Source organism: Ictalurus punctatus, chromosome 23, assembly GCF_001660625.3.
Source record: "Ictalurus punctatus breed USDA103 chromosome 23, Coco_2.0, whole genome shotgun sequence".
In the NCBI taxonomy this organism is placed as follows: Eukaryota; Metazoa; Chordata; class Actinopteri; order Siluriformes; family Ictaluridae; genus Ictalurus; species Ictalurus punctatus.
Genome location: NC_030438.2, coordinates 17,516,136 through 17,543,678, shown reverse-complemented (window position 1 = coordinate 17,543,678; position 27,543 = coordinate 17,516,136). Strand labels below are relative to the sequence as shown.

The 27,543-nt window shown below is 39.3% G+C and overlaps 2 protein-coding genes across 4 annotated transcripts; one reads left to right on the top strand and one right to left on the bottom strand.

Moving 5' to 3' along the window:
* Nucleotides 1-325: 325 nt before the first annotated feature.
* efhb (EF-hand domain family, member B) lies at nt 326-14,615 on the bottom strand. Of its 2 annotated transcripts, XM_017452654.3 has the most exons (13): nt 14,475-14,615; nt 14,267-14,329; nt 13,107-13,250; nt 12,756-12,936; nt 11,450-11,560; nt 11,204-11,333; nt 10,551-10,634; nt 10,403-10,470; nt 9,941-10,095; nt 8,709-8,916; nt 7,493-7,726; nt 6,291-6,472; nt 326-5,065 (listed from the first exon to the last, which is right to left on the bottom strand). In XM_017452654.3, the coding sequence occupies exons 1-13, from the start codon at nt 14,538-14,540 to the stop codon at nt 4,919-4,921; spliced, it is 1,773 nt and encodes a 590-aa protein (XP_017308143.1). In that variant the 5' UTR covers nt 14,541-14,615; the 3' UTR covers nt 326-4,918. The 2 variants fall into 2 exon arrangements, with proteins under 2 accessions (XP_017308143.1, XP_047006220.1); XM_047150264.2 differs by lacking the exons at nt 12,756-12,936; nt 13,107-13,250 and having other exon boundaries at nt 14,267-14,348; nt 14,475-14,580.
* A 1,214-nt stretch (nt 14,616-15,829) lies between these two features.
* rab5ab (RAB5A, member RAS oncogene family, b) lies at nt 15,830-26,093 on the top strand. Of its 2 annotated transcripts, none has more exons than XM_017452603.3 (6): nt 15,830-15,975; nt 19,712-19,930; nt 22,618-22,769; nt 22,957-23,079; nt 24,093-24,186; nt 24,827-26,093. In XM_017452603.3, exons 2-6 carry the CDS (start codon nt 19,762-19,764, stop codon nt 24,940-24,942), a joined length of 654 nt encoding a protein of 217 aa, XP_017308092.1. In that variant the 5' UTR covers nt 15,830-15,975; nt 19,712-19,761; the 3' UTR covers nt 24,943-26,093.
* The last annotated feature ends 1,450 nt before the right edge of the window (nt 26,094-27,543 follow it).

Here is a 27,543-nt window from a genome sequence, read left to right as displayed (position 1 = left end):
GCACACGTGCACCAGGCATCAGAAGCACGTGACCTGTAATCACCAGGATCAGTGCGAAGGGGGTGTTTATGTTGTATTCTGATGATCAAATGTAAGACAGTGACAGTTTTTGCACCTGCGTGGTGAAAGAAATTGGTCTGTCATTTCCCTTTTCATTCCCAGATGCTTATTTTTCATGCATATATATATATATATATATATATATATATATATATATATATACATATATATATATATATATATATATATATATATATATATATATATTTAAAACATTATCATTAATATATCAGCAAAAAAAAGCACTAAAGATGTGTCAAATTTGATGATTTTAATATTAGGCTGTTACACAACATCTTAAATGATCCTAATTAAATATTACATCAAATAAGTAATCAATAAAATATAGAATAAAATATTTGTAGGAGTGCTGTTATAGGAAAATAATCATCTATGGGGTGGGGTGTTATTGATGATTTATATATTTTAGCAGTACTTTGTTCTTGAAGACATTCGAGACAATTTTTAATGGATTGTACAGTATGAACTTTAAGTGACCAAGCAGATGAGATTTGGTAATATTGCACGATTAAGATTTCATTAATATCTGTATTGAATTTATTCATATCTTTGGAGTTTATTAATCAACTGTTTATTTGAAAGTCTGGCAAACAACTGATTAAAAACAACTCGTTTAAGTCGTGAAACGACCTTTTGCAGCAAATCTACTGAAATATAATGCTGTAAATCCTGAGAAATACAGGCTTTTGGCTCCATCTACTGGAGCAAAGAAACTATATCAAACATCCAGGCATTGTGGGTAAAACTGTTGTGAGCCTCCGTCAAGTTTCCGGGAAGTGACGTAATTGCAAAACAAACATGATCTACACTGTGATCATTAATCAGGTGTAAGCATCAGAACACAATGCTAAAGTACACAACTGTGGTTAGAATTATACAGAATTATTTAAAGAGTGGTGACAGTCTTTCTTTCTTTGCCTTGGCACTCATGTGGATGTTACATACACATACCACCTACCTAAACATTGTTGCAGACCAAGTATTCCCTAATGTCAGTGGGCTCTTTCAGAAGGATACACTACACACTACAAAAATTGTTCAGGAACGGTTTGAGGAACATGACAAGGTGTTGACAGGGCCTCCAAATTCCCCAGATCTCAATCCGATCGATCGAGCGTCTCTGGGATGTGCTGGACAAACAAGTCTGATCCATTGAGGCCCCAGGACATAAAGGATCTGCTGCTAACATCTTACAGTACATATGATACTACAGCACACCTTCAGAGGTCTTGTGGAGTCCAGGTCAGGGGGACCTACACAATATTATTCAGGTGGTTTTAATCTTATGGCTGGTGGTATTTGTTTATTATTAGATAATTGTTTTTGAGAGAGAGAGAGAGGTGGACGTTTCAGGGTTTTCTATTTGGAGACCATAAGCTGGGCCTGAAACATATGGATTCTCTGAAAAATTAAACGAGGGAATATTGAACACTAGGTTCTGCAGGCATGTGCATTCCCAATACAAATAAAAAAGATCTGATCCACGATCCAAGTCTGACTCGTGTAGTTAACCAGAACTTCTGAACCTTTAGTGATAATGTAATAATCATTTGCTTCCTGTGTATGACCATGGTGTAAGAACAAAACAACAACAAAAAAACCATCACAGTAACAATTTCAACAAGTTCTAATGAACATTACAACACAACTGAAGCACACAACAACTGCTCAAAAACATCATTATATCATTTACGTGTATATATACGTGTGAGAGCTTGGAGTTGAAGTGTTGCTGATTTGATTGCGAGAGACTTGATGATGCTTTCTCATGTTTTTTTTGCCATGTTTCTGCACATTCTGCGTGGACATTTTGACAGTAATGTTCAAAAAAAAATGTTACGAGCTTGTTTTTGCATCTGTAATCTGTCAAACACTAAATACGAATTAACAGTCATGATAGTGGCTCGATTGCATACAAAGAACATGCACGAGAACGTGCGAGAGGTGCATCGGAGCACGACTGAAAGGCTTAACAGTACATAATCGGTTGCGGTTTATCACGTGACGTGATGTTTTAGATGACTTTCCTCAGAACTGATTGCATTTAAATCAGCGCGCAAACTTTTTGACTTTTTTCTCGCGCTTTTTTAATGAAGTGTGCATGCAAACCAGTTGACACCACACGACTGACTGATGATGGTCGGCGAGCTGTAGATGAGTTTAAATGTAGTTAATGGGTTTCTCCTCTTCTGACAGACATTTGTTTTCTGTGCTGCTCTGACAGATATACAGTTGCTAATAGGTTTGCTCTCAGCTATTTGCACACTTCAGGCTCATGTCTGCAAAATCGCACCATCTGCCACATTAACACTCCGACTTTCTGCACTTTGCGCACATGCAAACTGTCACTTGGAGTAAACTTTAAGGAAATTCTTCCTGAATTTGCATTTGTGTGATTTTTATTTCCTTTTGGCTTGAATACTCAATGGTCACCAGGCCATTTTTCACATACAGTTGAGGTCATACGTTTACATTCGCCTTGCAGAATCTGCTAAATGTTAATCATTTGTTTTTTAAAATAATAATAATAATAATAAGAGGGAAATTTTTTTTTTTTTTTTTACTGTTTTCATGTTTTGTGTTTTTGAGTCCCTTGTTTAACTGTAAAACCGCCCACTGTTCCTCCAGGTCCTACACATTCATTGCTTTTCCAGCAACTTCTGCATATCTGACCCCTTTCCACCAGCGGCCATATGATGCCGAGATCCATCTTTTCACACCGAGGACGACTGAGGGACTCGTACACGACTGTTACATAAGGTGCAAATGTTCACTGATGCTCAAGAAGGTCGACACGATACATTAAGAGCCAGGGGGGTGTAAACTTTTGAACAGGATGATAACACTTGCCAAGATGCCAATTTTTGCAGTGCATAATAAAAAATATTTAAATATACTGATAGTAGATACTGTACATAGAGGAGCAGAAGAAAGAAAGAAAAAAATGGAGGAAAAAAAAATCTGTCCTGAAGACTTTCCCATGGTGGAAAACGTATAGTTTTAAAGCACTGACACTGGAGACTCCTTCCAGAAATGTTCAACAAAACATACATGTAATATTAAACCTGTGATTTGCAGCTGCACTACTGTCAGAGCAAATGCCATAACAACACCTTCTGACCAATCAGATTTGAGATATTCAACAGCTCTGTGGTAATATGCGCAAATGATCGTTTTGCTCTCTAATGCATCAGATAAAGACGTTTAGATATCCAGTAGATGCGTGTACGTGAGGATTAATAACCTTCAAACAAAACGAGAAAGAAACGAGAACACAATTTGTCAGTGGGTGCTTCTTTTTTTTTTCTTTTCCATGCATATTTATTCCATTAATCCGCTTCTCAGTTCGACTGTCTTAAATCCGGGCCTGTGTGAAATTAATGCTTAACAGCACATTCACACACACACACACACACACATACACACTGGAGGATTTCTGAAACAGTGTCCAATAGCGTTCTTATTACACGTATGCACCAATTAATGTGCTTTTTTAAAAATTATTATTATAAGCAGATTAATAAAATAAAAATGAGCCCTAATCCAAAAGGGTGAAAAATGGCGTATTAATGCACATCGGCAGCAGCGTGCCTGTCATTTTCTTGCGGATTGTTCTCTTCGATTCTTCCACGATTAATTGGCTAATATGGTATTAGCATGTTCATTTAAACTGAAAATGATATCCACTCTGGTAATCATATTAAGACCTGTTTGCACACACATGACGAAAATCCCCACACAAACTATATTACTGCTGAGGAGAAGGAAAAGAAAAAAAAATCATAATCCTACTAAGATATTTAAAACAAGTTAATGAATTCTGCTCAATCTTATAATTCTGTCGCTCCAAGACTGGATAAAGAATAACATCTTATAAAGGGGAATGGGATGACATGCATGCGTCGGTTTTACAATGGATGGATTTTTTTTAAAAAAACAAACAAAAAAAACCAACCTCTTAATTCGGCAGGAATTATTCACGTGTTTATTTGTTTGTTTGTTTACCTATTAGCGGGCCAAGCACCGAAGGTTATTTTGCTTCTACAAGGGAGTCTATGGACGAGCGTAGAAGCATATAAAGAGCGCTTTATATGCTTCTTATGAATTTTGGCACCGTGATAGAGGACAGTCCCAGCTACACTCACAGTCATTTTGGTGCATACAATGCCATAGATACGATTCCACTATCATCGGTTTATTTGGGTAAATGCCAAATGAGTTTAACAAATACCGTGATGTAAATTTCCGCCATATTGGATTTTCTGCCATTTTTAATATATTTTCAATTCATTTTCCCTTCTGCTCTGACATATTTTGTCCAATCATTACCAAGTGTGAAAGTCGCATTGTGAGACCAATCTGAACAAAACTAGTTTCTCTAAATGTTTGACATGCAGGACGTTTTTTTGATTCATTTATTTTTAGTTAAATATGTGATTATGTATATATGCGTACCTGAGCACAAGACGCTGCAGGTGAACGCGGTTATTTTTTTTTAAAACAATAGATAACTCTAGGAATCTTTAGGCTTCTGAGTACAGAAAGGCCCGCTAAGCATGCAACGAAAGCTGGGAAATAACTACATCTTAGATATCTTAGATACTGTAAATGACCATTTCAACAACTCACAAGCTAAGAAGCTATGTGTAACATACTGTAGCACAGTGGCAGAGAGGTGGGTCAAGAAGTCATTTGTAATATCATTAATATTATTATAATAATGCCTTATTGATACTAGTGTTCATTGGATATAGCATTTCAAATTTATCCTTGCTATGAGAATGCTAAGATCAATGCTAAGAGAAACGATACAATATTGAACAATACGCATCCTTTTCTAATTTGCCTGGAGCTCACTGAGAAGCTTTCGAAAACTCTCCACACACACTTCTCCGGTGGGGTGACTCCTGGAAGCCAAGCTCCAGGCCTCCTCAAACGTCTGATCGGGAATACGCAGGCCGGCGTTCCGGAAAATCTGCTCCATCTGAAACAGTAAGAAGTAAAAATCAACCGTGTTAAAGTGTAAATGTAAATGTAAATTTGATCATATTAGTGATTTTGTTTTTTTCAAATATATATTAGAAATATTTTTAAAAGCTCTGTCCACTACTTTTTGATTGCTGTCCCTTTAACCTCGGCCATCTTGTTATATTTTTTATTATCTTCTACCTTTTCTTCTTATTTTTTTTTCCTTTTTCTTATCCTCAGTATACAGTATGTAATATTGACAGAAACAGAACCCCAAACCCGTTCTGAAGCTCATGGATCCTCTTGATGCCAGGTACATGTTAAGTATGAGATGGTATGATCCAGCTTTTGCTTTTAAATTTACAAACAGCATTTTCAACTCTTTTATTTCAACGTGAAGCCAAAGTAAGATTAGCGTAAATGTACAAATTCATGTTCATTAGAGAAATCAAGCTACAGCAGGTATAGCTATGGTGGGGGGGGGCGTTTAAATGGGACATTTTGACCGAACAAGACTTAATCCATTCAAAAACAACAATCTTAGTATAATAATAAATTGTTTATTGTTTTATCGATGTATTTATTGGCCCTAATAGCATCACACAGATTTGCCATCATTACAAAAGATAGCCAGGATCTGTGAATTTGCAACCCTAATTTAAAAAAATTTGGGACGCTGTGTAAAATGTCAATAAAAGCAGAATGTAATGATTTGCAAATCTCATAAAGCCGTATGTTATTCACGATAGAACCTAGAAAACATATCAAATGTTTAAACTGAGGAAATGTAAAATTTTAAGGAAAAATTTAGAATCTGATGGCCACAACACATCTCAAGAAAGTTAGGACAGCGGCAACAAAAGGCTGGGAAAGGAAGTGTTATGTTTTCTGTGTTCTACTGTGAATAACATATGGGTTTATGGGATTTGCAGAATCATTGTATTCTGTTTTTATTTACATTTCACACAGCGTCACAACTTTTTTGGAACTGGTGTTGTACACAAGTGTGCAATTAAGGGGGCCATATCGTCGTTTTCTCCAATTTGCCTATCGAACACGATCGGTTCAAAGCCGCGGAGCTGATTTGTGACATCACAAACTGCTCATACATAATGCTTATGCTTCTCGAGTCATTATTTTGCAGACTTTGGCACTTTCTCCCAAACATCAACCTATACTGTATATCTGTAGCCTAGAAAAATGAACCATTTCGAGTTTACTGATGACTCATGTTGGCCCACCTCGTCCTTGGTGCGAGGGCAGAAGAAATGTCTCTCATCCACCCCAAACAGCGAGTACAGTGTGGGAAAGAGCAGTTCATACGCCGTTCCCTCTTCACCATAGTTTGTTCGGTCGCCGATGCGTTTGATACGTGGGGCGGCCAAATCCGTACGCACTGACGGAACACCGTATGTCCGATAATCTGTAGAACACAAAACAATGTTAATTACGCAAGCTGCTCTGGTATAACATTATAACGGAGATGGTGTATCGCTCATACTGTCTTTTTTCATTAATATTGCTATATTCATTCAATGTATGATCCAATTAGTTATAAAAACCATTAACAGTTTAAGGCATTTCTGCCTTACAATAACTTGAAAGTGTTTTATGATGAAAAATACCTATCGAGAAGCTTTTTGCAAGCTATGTTTTGGACTGAAGATTTATTTTAATGAAATTTATTTTCTTGAGAGGACATACAACACTTTCTTATGGACAGGTACAGTATGCACTTATGTTTTTCTCTTATGTTTGAAAAGATCGGAACATACAGTATCTTCATATCGATAAAATTCTTATGTGTATCTCCATCATATACTGACTGTCCACTTTAATAGGAACACCAGAAAATTGCTGTAGCCCATGATTACACTACGGTTGTAAGGAGTGGTTTATATAGGTCTGGCCATTCTCCTCTGATCTCGCTCATCAACAAAACTGCTGCTCACGGGATATTTTTTCCCCCAGTGCCATTTGGGCATAACTCTAGACACTGTTGTTGTGTTTGTTAAATCCCAGGAGATTTATACAATACTCAATACCGGCTCATTGGCCATCAACAACCATGCCATGGTGAAAGTCGCTGAGATCACATTTTTCTCCATTCTGATGTTTGATGTCACGTGATTGGCTGATTGAGCAAGTGTACCGGTGTTCCTAATAAAGAGAACAGTGAGGTTTTATATATATATATATATATATATATATATATATATATATATATAGCGATAATATGTTTACTTTATTAACTCATAATGAAGGGGCATCTATGTCTAACACAGAAAATGTATGTTATGTATGTTCTTGTAGCATTATGAGGCTGTTACTACTGTTGTCGGTATACACCGCGCTTGTCAGTTGTGACTACTGTAAAATGTGTCCCCCACAACTCGGAGCATTCGACCCACAGGTCTGAGACGCTGATCGTAATGTGACTGACCGTTAGCAGCCAGCTTCCCCATGATGGCACAGATGGCAGAGGATGAGGTGATGAAGCGCTCTGGCTCTGCTAGAGTTCTGCGCAGTGTTTTGGGGGTTTTCAGAACACTCCCCACCTTCACAGGTTCCAGGTCTTCACACTTGGCCAGACTTTCAGTTCCAGCCTGTTTCTCTGCGTCTGCTTCCTGCACCTCAGCTCTCGTGCTGACAACCGGGGCTGTGCTGGGCTTCCGCTCTGTAAGGTTGGACAGAAGCTTTAACCCTTATGTTCTTCTCAGGTCAAAAGAACCTCTATGGGCTTTCTTTAACAAACCTGTATTTAACAATGTGTTTCTTTTACAGATTTTACTGATAACTGGTCATGATATTATATATTGTACATATATCTAGAACGGCGACCAAATCGATGGAACATCGGCTTATTGCTGATGAGTTAGCGTTGAAGCCCTTCTAAAATCTCATCTACTACATCCTCGCTGTGTTTATACTCGTGCTCTTACAAACTATTCCAACTCAAACTCTACAACTTGTACATTTATCGAATTGATAGTGTTTTCCAATTGTAGTGGGTTTTTTTTTTTTTTTTTTCCTCAAAGTGCTATAAATTCTATCGGACCGTCATGTGACCGTGGTGCACTTTGTTTATAGCCTCGCTTTAGCTTTTTACTTCTGCCAAATTTTATTTAGGCTTCAAAATTCATAAACGTTGTGTTAATTTGTGAAGATTATCTTGACGAGCAAAACGTGTAAGAATCATAAACTTTTGTTGGTCACAGAGCATATTTTCTGCAATAATCCAAAAGCCAGTGGAAAAATCCTATTGGCTTTTTTTTGTCGAGGAAACCATGGTGATGCTAACTTCCGGGTTGGCCTAAAAAAAAAAAAAAAAAACATTTTTGCAGCACTTTATATCTGCAAAGTAGCACCATTTGTTAAAACTCTTGGTTATTTAAAAGAGTTCATTAGTATTAGTATGCACTGCGTGTTATAACTGTACTGATGTCAATTCAAAAGTGTCAAGTTAAAACCTTCCTTACTGTAGTATATTTCTGTGTATTAATAAAAATTCTAATGATCCATGGTGATTATTTACACTAGATACTGTATCTAAAGTCTCAAATGGACAGTCATCAACACGCCAATACGCAGAGTGCTTCTAATTATGTATATCTACGAGTAATAAACTGTTTTAGCTCTAAAACAGCTATTGATTTCACCTCTTGCCAAAATCCTTTGCTCCGCTCGACTGATTGGCATTTTGTCCTTCCAATTAAGGAAATTCGCAAATTCCAGGAAGTTAATTAACCCATCTTTATCGACATCACAGTAGTCCATAAGGTCGTCCAGGATGTCTGCGCTGAGGTCCAGGTTAAACTCACGGCACACGTCCCGCAGGTCCTCTTTATCGATCCCTCCCTGGCCTTTCTACACCAGAACAAAATTGACTTGATTATCAAAAATAAAATTAAATAAAGCATGTGCAATATTATACTAAACACTAATAAATATTACTGATTAATGCAGCAGAATTGTGCTCAGTTTAAAATTGCAGCATGAAAAGAATGCTAACACACACACACAAAAAACTGAGGATTTCTACAATAATGTTAATAACAATACTGATAATAAAATAAAGTGTTTTAGTTAGAAAACGCTAGTAATCATGCTAATAATGAAATAAAGCCAACTGGAGATGATTAGCAATGCTAACAACAATGCTAATAATGAAATAAAGCCAACTGTAGGTGATTAGCAATGCTAGTAACAATGCTAATAATGAAATAAAGCCAACTGTAGATGATTAGCAATGCTAGTAACAATGCTAATAATGAAATAAAGCCAACTGGAGATGATTAGCAATGCTAGTAACAATGCTAATAATGAAATAAAGCCAACTGGAGATGATTAGCAATGCTAGTAACAATGCTAATAATGAAATAAAGCCAACTGGAGATTATTAGCAATGCTAGTAACGATGCTAACATTGAATTAAAGCCAACTGGAGATGATTAGCAATGCTAGTAACAATATTAAGAATAAAAACACAGCTATTTATGAATGGTTACAAAATGCTAATAGCAATGTTAAGAATAAAAAATAAACCTATTTGGTGGTCTTTAGAAAATACTAATAACAATGGTAGTAATTAGATAAAATTGAGGATGGTTAGAAATGCTAACATTAAAACTAATAATGAATAAAAGCGAGTTGAGAATGGTTAGAAAATACTAATAGCAATGATAATGACTGAAAGCTAGTTGTAGCTAGTTCTTCCATTCTTTCTGTGATACATAATCATTGGTGTAGGAATAATTCCTATTCATGTAGTTTAAATTCTACCATGATATGCACTGGATTGCCAGTTTATTAGGCACGCTTATGTAGGACTTAATAAACTAAGAAGCTCTGTGTATCCAGTGAAGATTTACTACGGTAATTAACATTTGACCTTATCGTAGTGTCTGAATGCTTGCAGCAAAGAGGTGAAGTTGTGGAAGTTGGCCTTCTTCAGGTGCTGGCGTACAACGCTGACCAGCGTGCGACGTCTGTCCTGTCCTTTCCTGTGCTCTGAAGGTGGCGTTGCATGCAGGACGTCTGCTGCACCTAGGTGAAGTCAGGAATCCATAATTCAATATGGATGGTGCTCTGCAAATGCCTAGTTCGCCTCTCTTTTAAAATTTTTAGCCCAGATGCCTCAACCCGAGGAGTAACCGGGTCGGACCACTATCCACCCCTCATAAAAGCGACGCTAATTAGCTATTAGAAATTATCATGGATATTTTAGCCTTATGGTAGTGAGTCAACATGACTGGACTTGTTTCATAATAATGAAGTTATTATTTCCTATGACAGCGCACCCTCAATGGTTGCCAAGACGAAACTCACTAAATACAAGTCCTGTTCAAATTACCAAACTCGTCAGGACGCAGCAACGCTCCGAATGTGTGATCAGCCGGAACCTTCATGGTGTCGGCGATTCTAAAACAGATCGATACAGATTAATGTTTGTGCTCCACCTGATAATAATGTATGCAGCAGCTGCAGTAATTAGGACTTACGGGTCATGAACTTTGCCGATCTGCGACTGTGTCCTCTCTCTGAAGTCGTCACATCTCTTCGAGACAAATTTTGCACTGTGGTTCCTTTGGTATGAAGACAGTAGTTTTTATTTTCTGATCATTTTTAACAAGAGCAGATGCTCTTCACTCTTGTGCATAATGGCATCTTAAAAGCTAACGAATAATCATTTTCCACATCTCCTGCAAGAAAGAAATCTGAAAATGTCTGCCGTAGTCATATCAGTATACATACTGCTCATTACCTGTTATTATTATTATAGTGTAACTGTAGTTACACTATATATGTTATATGTGTATATATGTTGTATTTTTTAATACAGGAATATTCTGCATATTCTGAAAGTCAAGTTTAATGTGGAAATAATATTTTCATATGCATAGCTTTCTTCGATAATTCTGCTTTTAGACACAGAGCCAAGGAAAATGCGAAAAACGTGCTAAGGGTGTAAAAAAGAAAAAAGAAAAAAAAAAAAAGATGGCCGCCCCACAGTATTACAGCATTCAGCTACAGTTTACTTCATGCTTATAGTTTATTTACCAAAGAATATTTTTAGGTCAAATAGACTTCCAGTACTTGTTAGCTACCAGTGCTACAAGGCTCTATATCTGTATAAAATGTAAATCAGGCTTACGTCTGTGTATCACCGAGCCATTGGAGAGACTTTCTGGCATTGTGTCCATCATTGCGATGTGGCGTAGCCACACCGAACCTGCTGTCCTTCCTGTAACTACTCAAATCATACTTCCTGTTCAAACGCTCACCTGGGACAGCAAACAAGAAATTAGATCCAAAGTCAATCCAGTCACCTGTTGCATTTGTCGTTTATCGTCGCATGTATGTTGACATGGATATACAGGATATTTTCTAGCTTACTTACCAACAAAGTAGGAACTGTGTGAGTGGATGTATTGCTCATGTCTGTCCTGCGCTTCTTGTTCTACCTGCACTGCTGTTTTTGGTGGATTGATGATCTCACCAGCGTTAATGGCTGCCCGAATAAAAAAACAAAAAAATGATCATTTAATTTCTTCTGTAATGAAGTTAGTCCTCTTGTTCATAAATTAAACCCCAAAAGCTTAGTGGTTAGCACTGCTGCCTCACACGTCCCGGATTGGGTGTCCGAATCCCGCCTCTGCCCTGTGTGCACAGAGTTTGCATGTTCTCCCCGTGTTTCAGGGGTTTCCTGCGGATACTCCGTTTTCCTCCCCCAGTCCAAAGACGTGTGCGGTAGACTGATTGGTATTTCCAAAATTGTCTGTACTGTGTGAATGTGTGTGTGAATGGGTGCGTGAATGTGTGTGCGATTGTGCCCTGCGATGGGTTGGCACCCGATCCAGGGTGTCCCCCGCCTTGTGCCCCGAGTTCCCTGGATAGGCTCTAGGCTCCCCTGCAACCCCGTGTAGGATAAGCAGTCCGGAATATAGCTGGATTGAAACCCCAAAAGAACTTCTAATGTTATTGGAGAGTAAATATGATTTACATTTAGAATTCAATATACTTCCATTTTCCTTATACTTTTATTTCGCTCACTCAAAATTAGCATCCCTCCCACCTAGAGAGCACGGCTAATTTTGCTCCCTTGGTTCCCAGCCACTGATGCTTTACTATAATTAACCTTAGAAGAATGAAATAGCTTTCTTTCCTGTCTATCAGAGTGGCACGAGCCAATTGTGATTACATTGTTGTACACTTTTCAAGCCACAAGCTTCAGAATCTTGAAGGTTGCTGTCAGCGCCATGTATATACACTTCTGTGCTGCACAATTAGCTTTTTTGAGGAAGATGTAGTCAATGGATTGAAAGAATTGCAAACTACACTATAAATGGCTACATTTATACAATATTTGATCGTCTGGATGATGCTTTTATCCAAAGCAACTTAAAACTGAGACTGATTATAACTGGGTTAAGGGTTTGTTGAAGGATCTGACCATTGAAGCTTGGGGATTTTCGGGTTTGAACTCACAACCTTCCAATCAGTAGCACAACATCTTTATCACTGAGCCACCACTGCCCTATACCAAAAGTAGCGAAAGCTAGAGGCCTGGCTTGTGAGACTACCCCTCATTCCCGCTCGATGCAAGAACTAGCTATTAGTTGGCCACTGGCAAAAAATGGGAGAAAATTTGCTAAAATTCCAAAGAATAACTATAAAAGATTACATGATTCTCTTGTGGATCTTACAATAAAGTAATTTAACACCAAAAGTTGTTTTTTCAGGATCAAGACCATTTGGAAGCCCAGGACCATTAACTTGGGACCGTCCAAATGGAGCTTTCTGTCTGCTGCCATAAATGGCCTCCTGAAGCTCTCGCAGCCTCTCTTGGTAATGGGTCTTGGGTGACGGGTTGATCACAGATCCAGCCTATTAATAAAACCCCCACAAAAAACACATTCAGTAATCAAAACATTCTCAGAGGTATTAAATTAATATGACAAAATACAATATACAATATGGTCGAAAGACGTAAAGGCTTATATCGTCATTATCATTAACTGACTATTGACATGATTAGGGCATATGGTAATATTTACATTGATAGACGACCTCGTGCTTATTCCATGCACCAGAGTGCTGGCGATATCAGGGTCATTTGCTTTCCCAAAGAAGACGCGGACTGTCCCAGGCTCTGGGTGTGAACTGCGGAGGAACTTCCTAACCACCAGGGGTGTCTCAGGCTACAGACAAGAAGCTGTTTAGGACTCCAATTGATCACAAGGATCTTAGACTACAAACCTGTTCTGTGTCACCTTAAAGACAAACTTTTTAGAGCATCCACACAACGATCTCCCTTGAGGTTTCCCCAGAGGCAGAGAACATTTAGAAACATTACATAAGTGTATGTGTTGCGGTCTGGAAAACGTTTAGCCTCTCAGCTGAGGGATTTCACAGTTCTACTGAATGGTGGGAAATTCCCCAGAATTTATACACTGTGTGTATTCACACTGAAGATGCTGTGAGATTGGCTGGACTCTGAGGTCTGGAGGTGTGAATTGCCATGAAACCACTAAGCTTAACTATGCCCAGAAAATGCTGCAGTAGGTGCACAGAGATGGAAGGACTGTTGTCACCAATACCAACATCACAATATTGTCTGATGCACCATATCGCTAAATATTTACCATATCTTTGTACACTTTGAGTCATTTACAAATGACAAATAGAGCTCTGAGAAATTTGTGACCGAATTCTGGTAATTCAAGCTTAATATAGACATTATTTACCACCAAACAGTAAAACAAATGAGTGGTGAAACATCTTCACACCGCACTTTGACACATTCAGTATGACAAAACAGTACTGCAATGATGTAATGTTTTCCAACAATTCATGAACAATCCCCAACAGATGTGTGACCCTATGAAAAAACCTACAGGATATGTTTTGCCATATTTTATTAAAAAGTATGTTACAAAGTATGATTTGTAAAAATCTGTTCATTTATTTATTTTTTTATCCCACACTATTTCTTTCATTAGTAATTCAGTGAAGTACTCAATTTCATATGGAAAATTAATAAAGCCAAATTTATGTTTATATTATTCATTAAATAGATATGTTTTTGTCTTCCTCATAATCTCTTATCATATCAGACTTTAGCACTTGTGGTTTATTTGCTGATCTAACACCATCAGTATGACATGTAGGCCATAAAGCCACAAAGCAAATATTTTGAAGCTACAGTATTACTCACCCTTGGTGTTATTTCCTGCAGACATGCCTGTGCCCTGACTCCTTGTGGTATAACTTTCCCTGCCTTTTCCAAGGAAGAAATCCTGTATGTTAGTCACGTGGAAATTTAATTCCTTAATAGTCTTAATTGATCACAGAGAAAATTTCTACCAGGTAACGTTGGACATTAACAAACTGAAATCAGCCGGATTAATTAAATATACTATTACCGCTTTAATATTTGGAAAAGTGTCCCTGCGTCTCCAGCAGCTTGTTGTCCTTTCAAAAACAGTCATCGTAAACGTGTATATATATTCTGGATAACACCAACTTTATCACTTTGGACCCTGAATGTTTACCTGCTGTCTCTTAGGAACGGATTTTGGCAGCGCTGTGTATAGCAACAACCACATTGCATAGAACTCGTCCAAGATCATGAATATTAATAACACAGCCTGAATATTAATTAGGACGTTCATTAAAGTGTAATGTGATAGGCTGAGGGGAAACATTGCTAAGGCAACCGGGCTCAGGCTATTCAATTATGAAAACAATCCAGTCCGACATAGTGAGGATTATTTCTCTCAACCCTACATATATATATATATATATATATATATATATATATATATATATATATATATATAAAGTTTCATATATTGCACATATATTGTGTTTTCATATTATTATCCAATAGATAATATACAATATATAATAGACTGGGCACATGGTGGCTCAGTGGTTAGAATGTTCACCACACACCTCCATGGTTGGGGATTCGATTCCCACCGTTGCCCTGTGTGTGCGGAGTTTGTATGTGCTTCCTGTGCTGTGAGGGTTTCCTCTGGATACTCCGGTTTCCTCCCCCAGTCCAAAGACATGCATAGTAAGCTGCTTGGCATGTCCAAAGTGTCCGTGGTGTGTGAATGTGTATGTGATTGTGCTCTGCGATGGATTGGCATCCCATCCACGGTGTACCCCGCCTTGCGCCCAATGCGCCGTGGGATAGGCTCCAGGTTCAAGTGTGTGTAAACTTTTGAACCGGTTCATTTGTGTATTATTGTGTCTTGTGGACTATATGTAAACATCTTTTGTGTGAAATAGTGAATTCAGGGCATAACTTCATCAATTGTTGTTCATTCAGCCACATTAGTGAGGTCAGGCACGGAGTTCAGTGGGGTCGAGATCCGGCCTCTGTGCAGGACACTCGAGATCTTCCACTCCAACTTTGGAACACCATGTCTTCAGGGAGCTCGCTTTGTGCACAATGCCATGCCGAAACATGTTTGGGCCTCTTAAATAATCCAGTGAAGGGAAATGATAAAGCTACAGCACACAAAGACATTCTATACAATTGTGCGCTTCTGACAGCGTGGGTGTGATGCTCGGGTGTCCACAAACTTTTGGCCATACAGTCTGTTGTGTTATCTATTAATAATAATGGGCGATTCGAAGAAAAAGTTATTAACCAATTAAAAAAAAATAGTAGCCGAGGCTCTGTGTTGTGATTGGTTCACGGGCGCTACTACGTCACCTCGTGTCAGTTCCAGTCACCCGATCTGTCAGGCAGATCTGCGGGGGAAGTTGCGCAAAAAAAAAAAAAAAAAAAAAAAACAAGGAAGGAATTTAACTCTTGTTTTCTGCTTCTCGGGTTTCTCCTTAACTTCATCGCGAAGCGCCGCCGGAGCACGCTCTTTTTCTTTTAAAATCGGAAACCAGGTACTACATGCGGTGAGCTCTTCTGTGTCTGTGGTGTCAGTTTGTTTGGTTTTTTAGCTTCATCATGGTTCAGCTCGCAGCTTTCGCTCTTTTTTTACCTAGCCGGTGGCTGGTTAGCATTGTTAGCATTATTAGCATGTCGTCGCCTAATAAACTCGAGGCCTGTCGCGTATTTTCTCTCATTACGTTCAGTTTAACGCGCAATAACCCTGTGGACGCGAGGGAATACGTTTCTTATGTATAAATAAATATATATATATTTTAAGCTAAATCCATAACACGTATGTCGGCCATATTTGTCGTCAGGAAGCTTACGCAGATAGCAATGATGCTAACTCGGTTTTGCTAGGTAGCAAAGGTTACACAATGGATGTTCTTGCGACATTCTGATTTGTTTGAAATGTAAACCCGTGTGTATACATATATATACATATAAAAATAATACACTGGGTTTTTTTTTAATTTGTCGTCAAGTCGGTCAGAGCTAGCTAGCTAGTATGCTAGCCAGCCTCTGTGATGAGTCAAAACAAATGTTGGCCTGAGGAAAACAAGGGCGAGCTAACACCATTATAATCGCCAGGTTGGGAATAAACTGTCACGTATCAGCCGTTTAGTCATTATATAACGTTAATTACGTTGTACAATTTTTTTAAAATCTACTTAATTATGTCACTGGCATATTTTGTTAGATAGCGCGCGCGTGCGTTTTATTTGTTAATCATATGCCAGTGTTTGATCATAAATCTGCTAGGAGCTGAAGTTGATTAGCCGAAGTTCATGTGCTTTACAGCTTATTTAAAAAAAAAAAAAAAAAACAGGAAAGCGTTATTTATAGCTATATACACGCATCCCAGTTTACTTTCAGTAGCTTTTTCGTCACAGCGGAAACGTCATGCGTTGTATAATGTATAATTGAGCTGCAGTTAGGTAACTTAAGCAGTGTGGTCAACTCTCAGGTAGCTAAAGCTCGAGACGCAGCTGGAAGTCGCCCAACGGCGTCACAAGCTGATTTGCATATTAACTGCGACATAAAGAATAATTGCATATCAAAATGTAGTCTGTGAGAGAGGAAGAAGTTCTAAAGGTGCTAAGAATAGAACCTTAGAACAGAAAGAATACAGGAATAGTATCGATGTATAGAGAGATCATTTATAGTTATATGGTTATACAGACTATATATTTGTTTATTTACTAAATATGAAGAACTGTTCGCGAGAAAGCAGGAAATGGACATAAAGAACATGGTTATGGATGGAATGTCACGGTGACGAGAATTTTAAGATGAAGAATAAAGAAGTGTGCAGGTTGGACAAACGGTTGTGATCGGGGATCGATCGTTTGGGAACGGCGGTGGTCGGGGATCAGTCGTTTGGGAACGGCGGTGATGGGGGATCGGTCGTTGGAAACGGTGTTGATCGGGGATCGGTCTTTTGGGAACAGGGCGGCTCGGAGTTCGGCCGTTTGGGAGCGGCGGCGGTCGAGGATCGGTCGTTTGGGAACGGCCGCAGTCGGGGATCGGCCGTTTGGTCACGTCAGGGATCGGCCGTTTGGGAACGGCTGCGGTCGGGGATCGGCTGTTTGGTAACGTCGGGGCTCAGCCGTTTGGGGTGGTCGGGGATCAGCCGTTTGGGAACGGCGGGGATCGGTCGTTTGGGAACGGCAGCGGTCGGGGATCAGCCGTTTGGTAACATCGGGGATCGGCCGTTTGGGAATGGTGGCGATCAGAGATCGGGAACAAATCAAGTACAGAAAGGTCAATCAAAAAGGCGTTGGTCTTTTTTTTTTAAATAAAAAATAGTGTCACTAAAAAGGTTTAAAATGTTACTAAATCTAGGGACAAAGTTGCTGAAGCAACCTTCACATACACCAGTAACTTTATTTAGGCATAGTGTTGGCAACTTATTGATTTGTCACTAGATTTATTGCTAGCACAAATGTAAAAAATAAATAAAGTTGCTAAAGGCATCTTAAAGTCAACAGATCTAGCGACAAAATCCCTAAGCTGCCAGCACTGACCCCAAGTGAAGTAGCTGGTGTATGGAGCGTTTGCAAACATTATATAATATCATATTTTGGCGAATCTGTGTTTTTTATTTTACTTTTCCAAGGGTCATTTTCATGCTATTATTAATCAGTAATTCAGGCTCTGACACATTGCTCAGGCAGTTTGATATACAGTGAATATATATACCACTTTCTCTAGAACTGATTATTAGCAGGTACGTAATAATGCAGTTCATTGGATTATTGCAACACAGTTTCCCAGTAATACAGTTTATTAGGTGATGGACAGGTTGTACCTGATAGCCAGGTATGCACCATTTTCATTTTCACTAGGCTCTGGGTATTGACTATATGAGTATTGACTAATACCTGATACTGACCCATTAAGTACTGGTCAAACTGTCCTCTTAGTATCGTGCAAGCTTGAGCATCCTGCAGTCACGTCGGTCAACTTTACATGGTTTTATTGGCATAAAATGTCAGAAAACATGTTACACTTTAACAAGATATCATCAAGATACATGTCAATATATTTAGTCGTACTAAAAGTGGCTATAAAAGGGTAATTTCGTGTTAAAAACGCAGAAAATGTGTAATATTTCTACAGTAATCTAATATTTTGCTGGCATTTAAGAGGAAAGGAGAGAAAATAAGATGTTCAGAGCAGATACAGGTTTGAACAGTTATTCTGTGAGTAACAATGACTACATTTACATGGACAGCAGTAATCTAATCATTGACCTTACTCTGAATAAGACAATATTGTGATTAAGGCGTTTACATGAGTCGCTTTTAGAATACTCCTTTCATGTACCCTTTTACATGTTATAGAACATAGTTCGATTAATGGCACACGCCATTACGTCACTGCGCCACGCCGTCTGACGTCCCTCCAGAATTTCACGTATCAACATACTTCGTTATTGTACCATATAAAGTTTTGGGTGTTTTTATTAAAAATTTTTTTACGAACGCTTCAAGTGCAGTTAATTATTTGTCATACTGTACATGCAAATAGACGACTGCTTGAAGCCGTGGGCTGTGTCCCAAACTGCATACTTGCCTACTCTATAGTAGCCGCGATACATATATTTCGTCTACTACAGGCCTATAGTAGGCAAGTACGCGGTTTGGGATGCAGCCGTGCTCTCTTGTTTGCCGTAAAACGGTCGAGCGCTGCCGTGTGTGTACATGTCCTGTCGCAAAATGCAGTGAAAACTCCCACACGACGTTAATAGTGTGATTAAGGTGTGGACATGTCTGTAACGCATGTCGATAATGCGACTAAAACAGGAATACTCCACACGTCTTCATTCCATTTGTGTTTACTTAATAGGATTAAGGTAATTAAAAATTGCTGTTTACATGGTAGTTTCTTAATCAGAGTATTGTCTTCATCGGGGGTTAATATTGGATCATTGTTGTCCATGTAAACGTACTGAGTGAGTTATATACCTGCAAGAAGAAAAAAAAATTGATTAATGTGTCACAAATTGATTAATGTATAACATCACGATTATAAATTAAATTCTGGAGGGACAGAGAAGGATGAAGGCAGGCAGCATTATGTGAGACAAAATATGAAAAAGTATGCAAACGCAATACAGGATTCATGTCGATTAAATAAAGCACGGCTAGCGATCCTGTAGACAAGTTGCAGAAAGTCATTGATCCTACATGCGTTAGAGCTGTGACACCATCATTATGATCACCTGCCCCCCCCCCCCCCCTTTTTTTTCTTCAGCGTTAAACAGATCCAACTCAAGTCCAGAACAGGCGACTGGTGACTGGGTCATGGCAGGAAGAGGCGGTGCTACAAGACCTAACGGGCCGAACGCAGCCAGCAATAAAATCTGTCAGTTTAAACTAGTGCTGCTGGGCGAGTCTGCAGTGGGAAAGTCCAGCCTGGTGCTGCGCTTCGTCAAGGGCCAGTTCCATGAGTTTCAGGAGAGCACGATAGGAGGTAAGAGCACTCCTGCATGAGAAATGAGGAAGTAACGCGTCGGTTTCGAGTCAGTTTCACAGAGGTAAACCTTTCTGCTCAGTTTCTCTCCGATGACAGACGTTCGGACAGAAAAAAAAAAAACACGTACGCACCAATAGTCGTGTTGTAAACATGCCTGCTCACCTGTCAAACTGGCGAATACGTAGAGATGCGCCCAAGACCGCAAATCCTTACGATACGCCAGAGAAAGAGACGGCATGGAATGTTATTACTCTGAACAAACGGAGATGTTGGAGGTGTAACTGCTATATAATAAATACCAGTTCTTCCTTTTATTTGTTTGTTTGTTTCTTTATTTTCCAGAAAAGACCACAGATTACCCTCTTGTTAACACCGGCTCACGTTGACACGATGTGAAAATCACTGCTTCTTGTTTTCCTTTCCCATTTCCCGTCGAAGCGTATTCACCAGACGACGAGGCGTATAAACGCTCGCGACATTACGCGCTGAAAAGACCGATCTCTTCACACTATTTAAGATAACTTATTCTGTGTTATACAGAGTGTTTTTAAAAAGTCAGGAACCAACGAGAGTAAAAACGAGATGTGTTTAATTTTGCTTTGCATGTTCGCGGCTTAGTGGATAAAACGTTTGCCTCGCACCTCCAGGATTGAGAGTTCGATCACTGTGTTTGTGCCTCAGGGGGGTGTCCTGGGTACTCCGGTTTTCTCCCTTAAAGACATGTATTGTAGTGTGTGAGTGTGTGTGCCCTGTGTTGGGTTGGCACTCCATCCAGGGTGTCCCCTGCCTTGTCCCCCGTGTCCCCTGGGATAGGCTCCAGGCTTCCTGTGACCCTGTGTAGGCTGAGCGGTACTGAAAATGGGATGGATGTATAGATGTGCGGCCTTACGCTCTCTCTACACATTTACTGCACTCAGCCACTCTATCATGTTTCTGTGGCTTTTGCTCAACATATTCAGATCGACATATTCGCTCAACATTTTCCCCTCATTTTTTCAGACACACTGTATAAGGTATAAATTGGGCCAAGTGAGTGTTTTTAAAAAAAAGTTATTTCAGGGTGTTTTCCCATATGCAGCATGTAGTCCTTTTGAACGCTGCTGCTTTTTTTCGCCTCGGTCGACGTCGTTTAAGCAGGTCAGAAAACGGCAATCCCACTCGGGTACGGATCAAGACAACCGGTCCATGATCATACGAGCGAGATCATATGCAGCCTCCACCCAGATCCAGGAGAACTCTGGGGCTGTTTGATTGCAGCGAGCAGCAGTTCGACTCTGAATTGACACGACTGCAGCAAGTGATGCAAACATTGTGTGCTTTGCGCTGCAGCGTTTTTATTCGTACGTGCAAGCTGCTAAACCGAGCCAAGATACACAGCAGCAGTTGTGTGGGAATGAAAGGTGCTCTGGATATTTGTTCTAACAAACAATAAGAGAAAATAAGAGCCCTGGCTGTTTGTTCTCCATGCTCGGGTGCTTTATATGCGCACTTTTCCCGTTGTCGTATTTCTGAATAACGAGGATGTTTTCAGCTCTGCACATCCACTAGCTAATTTTTTTGTTTGTTTGTTTGTTTGTTTTTTTGCTTTGTGGTTTGTGTAATTATGTACACTGTGAAACTATACCAAGCCAAGTAACAACGAACCTCTGCAAACGGACTAATAGTTGTAAATGTGTCCCTGGATAATATCGTAAGGGGGTATAAATGTAAATATAAACTGTGGGAATCCAAATCCTATTTCCTGTGCTACAGTTTGGGTAATTCATTAGCGGTACACTAGGGGTCAAAACGTTACACACTCATTCTTTATTTTTCGTTTTTTTTTTTCCCCCTCCACATTTTAGAATAATAATAAAGTCATCAAAACTCTGGAGTAACACAAATGGAACTATGGGAAATTATGTTGTGATTCAAAAAAAAAAAAAAAAAAATCCAAAATATATCAAAATAATTTAGTATTTTAGCCTCTTCAAAGTAGACATCCTTTATGCCTATAATTTCTAGAAATGTATTCTTGGCGTTTTCTCGACCGATTTCTTGAGGAATTTCCCTCAGTTCCTGCTTTTCGGAATATTTCGCTCCAAGTTGCTCGTTTAAAAAATAAATAAGTAAGTTCATTTCTAATAGTTTTCTAATGAAAGAAATGAATACGTCGGCTCGATTATATTTTTGTCTACAACACCGAATTCACACATTTATTCACACACACACACACACACCCCTTCAGATCAAAAGATTTTTAAGATCATGAGAAACATTTCAGTTGCCTGTCCACAAACTTTTGGTAGACTGGTAGTGTTTGATCGTGATTGTTGCAAAGCGGTGTGATATTGTGCTTAAGAATACTATAAAACACGAGAAGTAACCACGAACAGAAGTTTAATGCTGAAATTCCCCTGTAATCTTTGACACGCAGTTGTTCTTCCAGTCAGGAAGTGCATGTTGGATGTTTTTTTAAAAGTTTTTCACACGTGAAACCCACGTTCTGTGTAATTATGGATTACTGGGATTACGTATAAGTACCTGTTGTACTGCGTGTGAAGCCGTAGACCATCGAGTAAATATTTATAAGAAAGCTGAGAATGCTGTGTGTGGCCTCTCGGGTGCTCGTGTACTGGGACAACAAGCCGCAGGAATCTGACTCCACATCTGTGGTGTTTTTGTTTTGTTTTTTTTTCCTCCAGCGGCCTTCCTGACTCAGACGGTATGTCTGGATGACACGACGGTGAAGTTTGAGATCTGGGACACAGCCGGTCAGGAGCGCTACCACAGTTTGGCTCCGATGTATTACAGAGGAGCACAGGCAGCCATCGTGGTGTATGACATCACAAACGAAGTGAGTCGGCGCTTGAAACGACCCAGAGGTTGCATTTTACATCACGCTAGCATGATTGTCGTGTAATCGACTGGCTCGGCGCCAGGGGCACGAAGCACACTCAAGAACGCATAAGTAATGCAGTACGATCATTCAGGAAATGCTCTCTCATGTCGTCTTGTTTTATTTTTTCTCCTTCTTCTTCAAGGAATCATTTGCACGTGCGAAGAATTGGGTTAAAGAGCTTCAGAGGCAAGCCAGCCCTAATATCGTAATAGCTCTGGCTGGAAACAAAGCAGATCTTGCCAGCAAGAGAGCACTGGACTTTCAGGTTTGAGGTTTTTTTTTTTTTTCTTTTTTTTTTCCTCTTTTCCCCCCCTGTAAAGTATGCACATTCACCATGATTATTTTCTTTTTCACTTCCTCAGTTAAGTACAAATCAAATCATGATCCTCATTCTTTAAAGTTGATCCTATCTTGTTTAGTGCTTTACATTCCAGCATTTTAAAAAGACCCGTTGTATATGGTTTGCTTCCACATCACCACATGACTCATCTCATAATTAACACACTATCGTTACACGACCGTGCTTGCTGTGGTTCGTCTGTTCTAATAAAAAAAATATATATATATATATTCGTTTAATTGCGAGAGGGATCATCTCTTCTAGCTCTGTTCAGATCTGCCAAGTCGCAAATATTTTTCTAATGCCGCCAGCCCCCATCCGTACAGATAGCGAATGCAGACGGGTTTCTTGGTGTTTTTTTTTTTTTTTTTTTTGTTCAGTTTGACTTCTGAGTACTTAGTCTGATATTTTTATATTCTATTATCTGATTGCGACTTGAAGTAGAAACCGAACATTTCTTTTTCTTCAGCTGTGCGTGAAAGTGTCCGACTTCTGAAAAGTGCACTTTTGCGTTGTTTACATTTTACTACTGCAGTTTTTTTTCCTAGCTGAGTTCTGAGTACTTGCGTTATTTATCGGTTGTGTTATCTATTGACTGCTGATCACAACTTTTAATATTTAAAATAAAGTTTAACTCGGGTTTTACCGACCATTTTGACAACGCACTATTGTGTTTCAAATTGAGCAGTTAGACTCCAGAGGCTTGTTAAAAATATATAAATAAATAAAATTTGGGAAGAAGATAGCGAGTCAGATCGTCTATCGTGATTGTGTGTTTAAAAAAAAAAAATCACATCACTATCTTTTTTTATTATTATTATTTCTTTTGGGAAGATCGCCCACCCCTGGTATTAAGGATAGGTTTGTGATCAAGAGCATTGCTTTGTTTCATTATTTTCTAGTATGACGGGTTGGTTTTTTTTTTTCTCTGCTTGCAGGATGCACAGTCTTATGCAGATGACAACAGTTTGCTTTTCATGGAAACGTCAGCGAAGACGTCGATGAACGTGAACGAGATCTTTATGGCTATCGGTATGTATTTGCAGGAATTTATCCGGATGCATGCAATCGAATAAGGACCAAAACACTCGGGCGTGTGCTGTTGTAGGAAATGAATCAAGGATGCGGCGATGTGACTCGGCTTATAGTGACGGACCCGAGTTATAGTTGCCGACCCCAAAATGTTTGAATAACAGCATCCCGAAGTGTTTTTTTATTCCTCTTACACCACAGCGGTTTGCCAACGATTACAATTTTTTAACATTTATTATAGAATGCCCTCATACTTTTTAATTCATGCATAGTTAATGTTTACGATTAATGTTGCGGAGCGTCTGCAAAACAAGTTAGTTTCTGTTATGGGAGCTATACTGTTGTTCCCTCACCAGCCTTTTTAAAAAAAAAAAAAATAAATAAAATAAATTTTTTTTTTAATAAGACAAAAGAAATCCCACAGCTCGTCATATTACAGAGGAACCAGAAAACACAAACCTTTCTTTCGTGAACGATGTTAAGCTCGTTCCCACCGAGGGTCTGGCTGTGTGTACTTTGTATAGTGATCTGAGGAGGTGTATTCAGGCTCTAAGCATCAATTAATTGTGTCGATTCTAGCCAAAATGGTTCCTTGTGGAACTAGCATCTATATATATATAATAAATTTTCCCCATTACAGCAAAGAAACTTCCCAAGAACGAGCCACAGGCACCCGGATCGAGTGCAGGCCGAAATCGAGGAGTGGACCTGGCAGAGACAGCACAGCCTGCCAAAGGGCCATGCTGCAGCAACTAATCACCAAACGCACACATTCTCACCTCCCAACTAACTCTGCATCACTTCTGGACATGGGGCGCATCCTTCCAAACCTCGCTCCCTGGAACTGCTAAAGACTCTGTATAGCTCTGTTTCTAATACTTTTTTTTTTTTTTTGTGGTTTCTTTTTTTATTTTTTAAGCAAATATAAGTACTTCAGTATAATGGATGCATGTATCACTACAAAGCCTAAATACACATTTTTAACTTAACACAGGGGGAAAGTTAACTAGGTCGAATGAGAGAGAGGAAAAACGAAAGCTTAATCGTGTGTGTGTGTGGGGGGGAGGGGGGGGGGTGCGTGCATGTTGTATAGTGTCGTATTAAGGATGTGGAGGCACAGTAATATGTCCTGACGGGGTTTGGTGGCTGTTGAATGCTCGTATTTGCAGCTAAGTCGAGCCGTACATGCAGATTTCGGCGTGTTTGAGTGCCATAGCGGGGAGACGATTAAATCAAAACAACCGTGGAGGTCTGACCAAGAACAAACCCGATCCTAGTCAAAGATGCTACCTAAACGATCACTGTAATATGTCTAAACAATGTAGAGAGAAGCTGGCTTTTGTATGTTTTGACTGTTAATCTGGTCCAATAATTCCCACGTTTAAAACAAAAATCGCTCATTCACTAGTAAAGCGTCCAGGATCCGTAGAACCTCTTACTTTAATATTTAATATTGACCATTTTGGTGCCCAAGTGCAGTTCTTCAACGGGAAGTCACTTTCCCCCACCCATCTCGCTGACTTTCGGTTGAATCTCAGCTCGGATATCGGGTCGCTTAAAAAGAATCAGACGGATGCAAAATCGAGCCTCTGTTTATCCGAGCTATTTGTTGTGTAGCTATTAGAGAGCAGTTATCGTTCTGTCGAAGAATCCACTGTCTTCTTGGAAATGATTAAAGTATTGCTGGCTGATGGCCTGATTGAGTCTGTTACTGTCCTGAACAGACAGCGCTGAGCTGATCTGACCAATGGCTTTGTCTTCTGAGGGAAATGAATAAACCGAGGATGGCGATTACGTCCTATCCCGCTGTACGGACGAACTACTGTCGACAGAGTTACGTGTCGGCGTTACATACGTTAACACGAAAGAACAGTGGGTAATAATAATAAAAAGTCTCCATTCCCTCAGTCTTTTGAGCTACAGTCTCTTTCATAAATGTCACATAATTCTTCATCGTGCATGGCTGATGCATTATTACGATGCAGTGTAGTACAGCTACGAAAAACTAAAGCTTTGAAGATTATTGATTCATCTTTTGGAATATATTCTGGTCATTGAAGGCGTTAGTGCCCAGTGGTAGAACAATTTCAACGTGTCAAGGTAGAAACTCGGTATATCTCCATCTTAAATACTATTATATGAACTATTTGCCATGGACCGTATGTATGCACTCTTTTTTGTTCTTTTTTTTCTTTTCTTTTTTTTTTTTGTACAGTTCCCTTTAAATAAGAGTTTTCTTTACACAAATTAGCCAAATAATGTTTTGACGGTTATCGTCTTTTTTTTTTTTTCCCCTTCTTTTTTTTCTTTTTTCCCCCCTTGTATGTAGTGTTAACAAATCAATTTGACATTTAACCCATGGTCTGTCTAGTGCTTCTTTTGAGATGCTAAATGGTGTTTTTTTTTTTTTTTTTTTCTATTGAGATACCATCAAGTTGCACAAAATATAAGTTGTATTTTTAAAATAAGTCATTATGAGATGATGATTACCTGCCTGGTGTCTCTGCAGTGTGATCAAGCTGAAACGGACCACAGTGGGCTTGATTAGCTGTGCTGCTAAATTGCCGCAGGTAGCTGAGGTAATTAATTAGCAGCCATCTGAGAGCTGAAAAGGATTGAGTGATATAACAGCATTAACACTGAGGGACTGCCTTTTTTTTTTTTTTTTTTTTTTTTTTTAAATGTCCAGGTACTAGTTAATATTTCCAATAAAGGGGGTGAATTGTATACAATTATATGTGGTGTGGATATTTCATTCAGATCACAAAATCACTCGGTTTGTGTGGTTATATTAAGTAGAAATGGACAATGCTGTTGCACAGAACCGAGAACAATGTTCTCTTTGAACCAACAGCCACAGCTGCTGACGCAAGATCGTGATAGATTCCCTTTGCAAGGCCGCAGTCTTTTGGGTCCTTCTCAATAACCTGGCTCTAGCTTTTCCTTAACCTTCTGCAAACCCGTGAATTCTCATTCTGCCAGTGAGATCTTTTAACAGACCTTGTGAGATCTTTTAACAAGTTTCTGGTTCTTAATACCTACTGCTAATAAAGAGCTCCTCACAGGCCTCTGGAGGGATGGTTTCTCCCTTGGAGATCTTGTTGTAGGGCACTGCAATCACAGGCGACTGGAGCCCGTTCTTTGGAGGGATTGTTTCTCACTTGGACATGCCATTGTAGAGCTCTATGATCGCAGGCCATGGTCTGGAGGGATGATTTCTCCCTCTGAGATCTTGTTGTAGGGCACTACGATCACAGGCGACTGGAGTCTGTTCTCTGGAGGGATGATTTCTCCCTTGGAGATCTTGTAGGGCACTACGATCACAGGCCACTAGAGGCCATGGTCTGAAGGGATGGT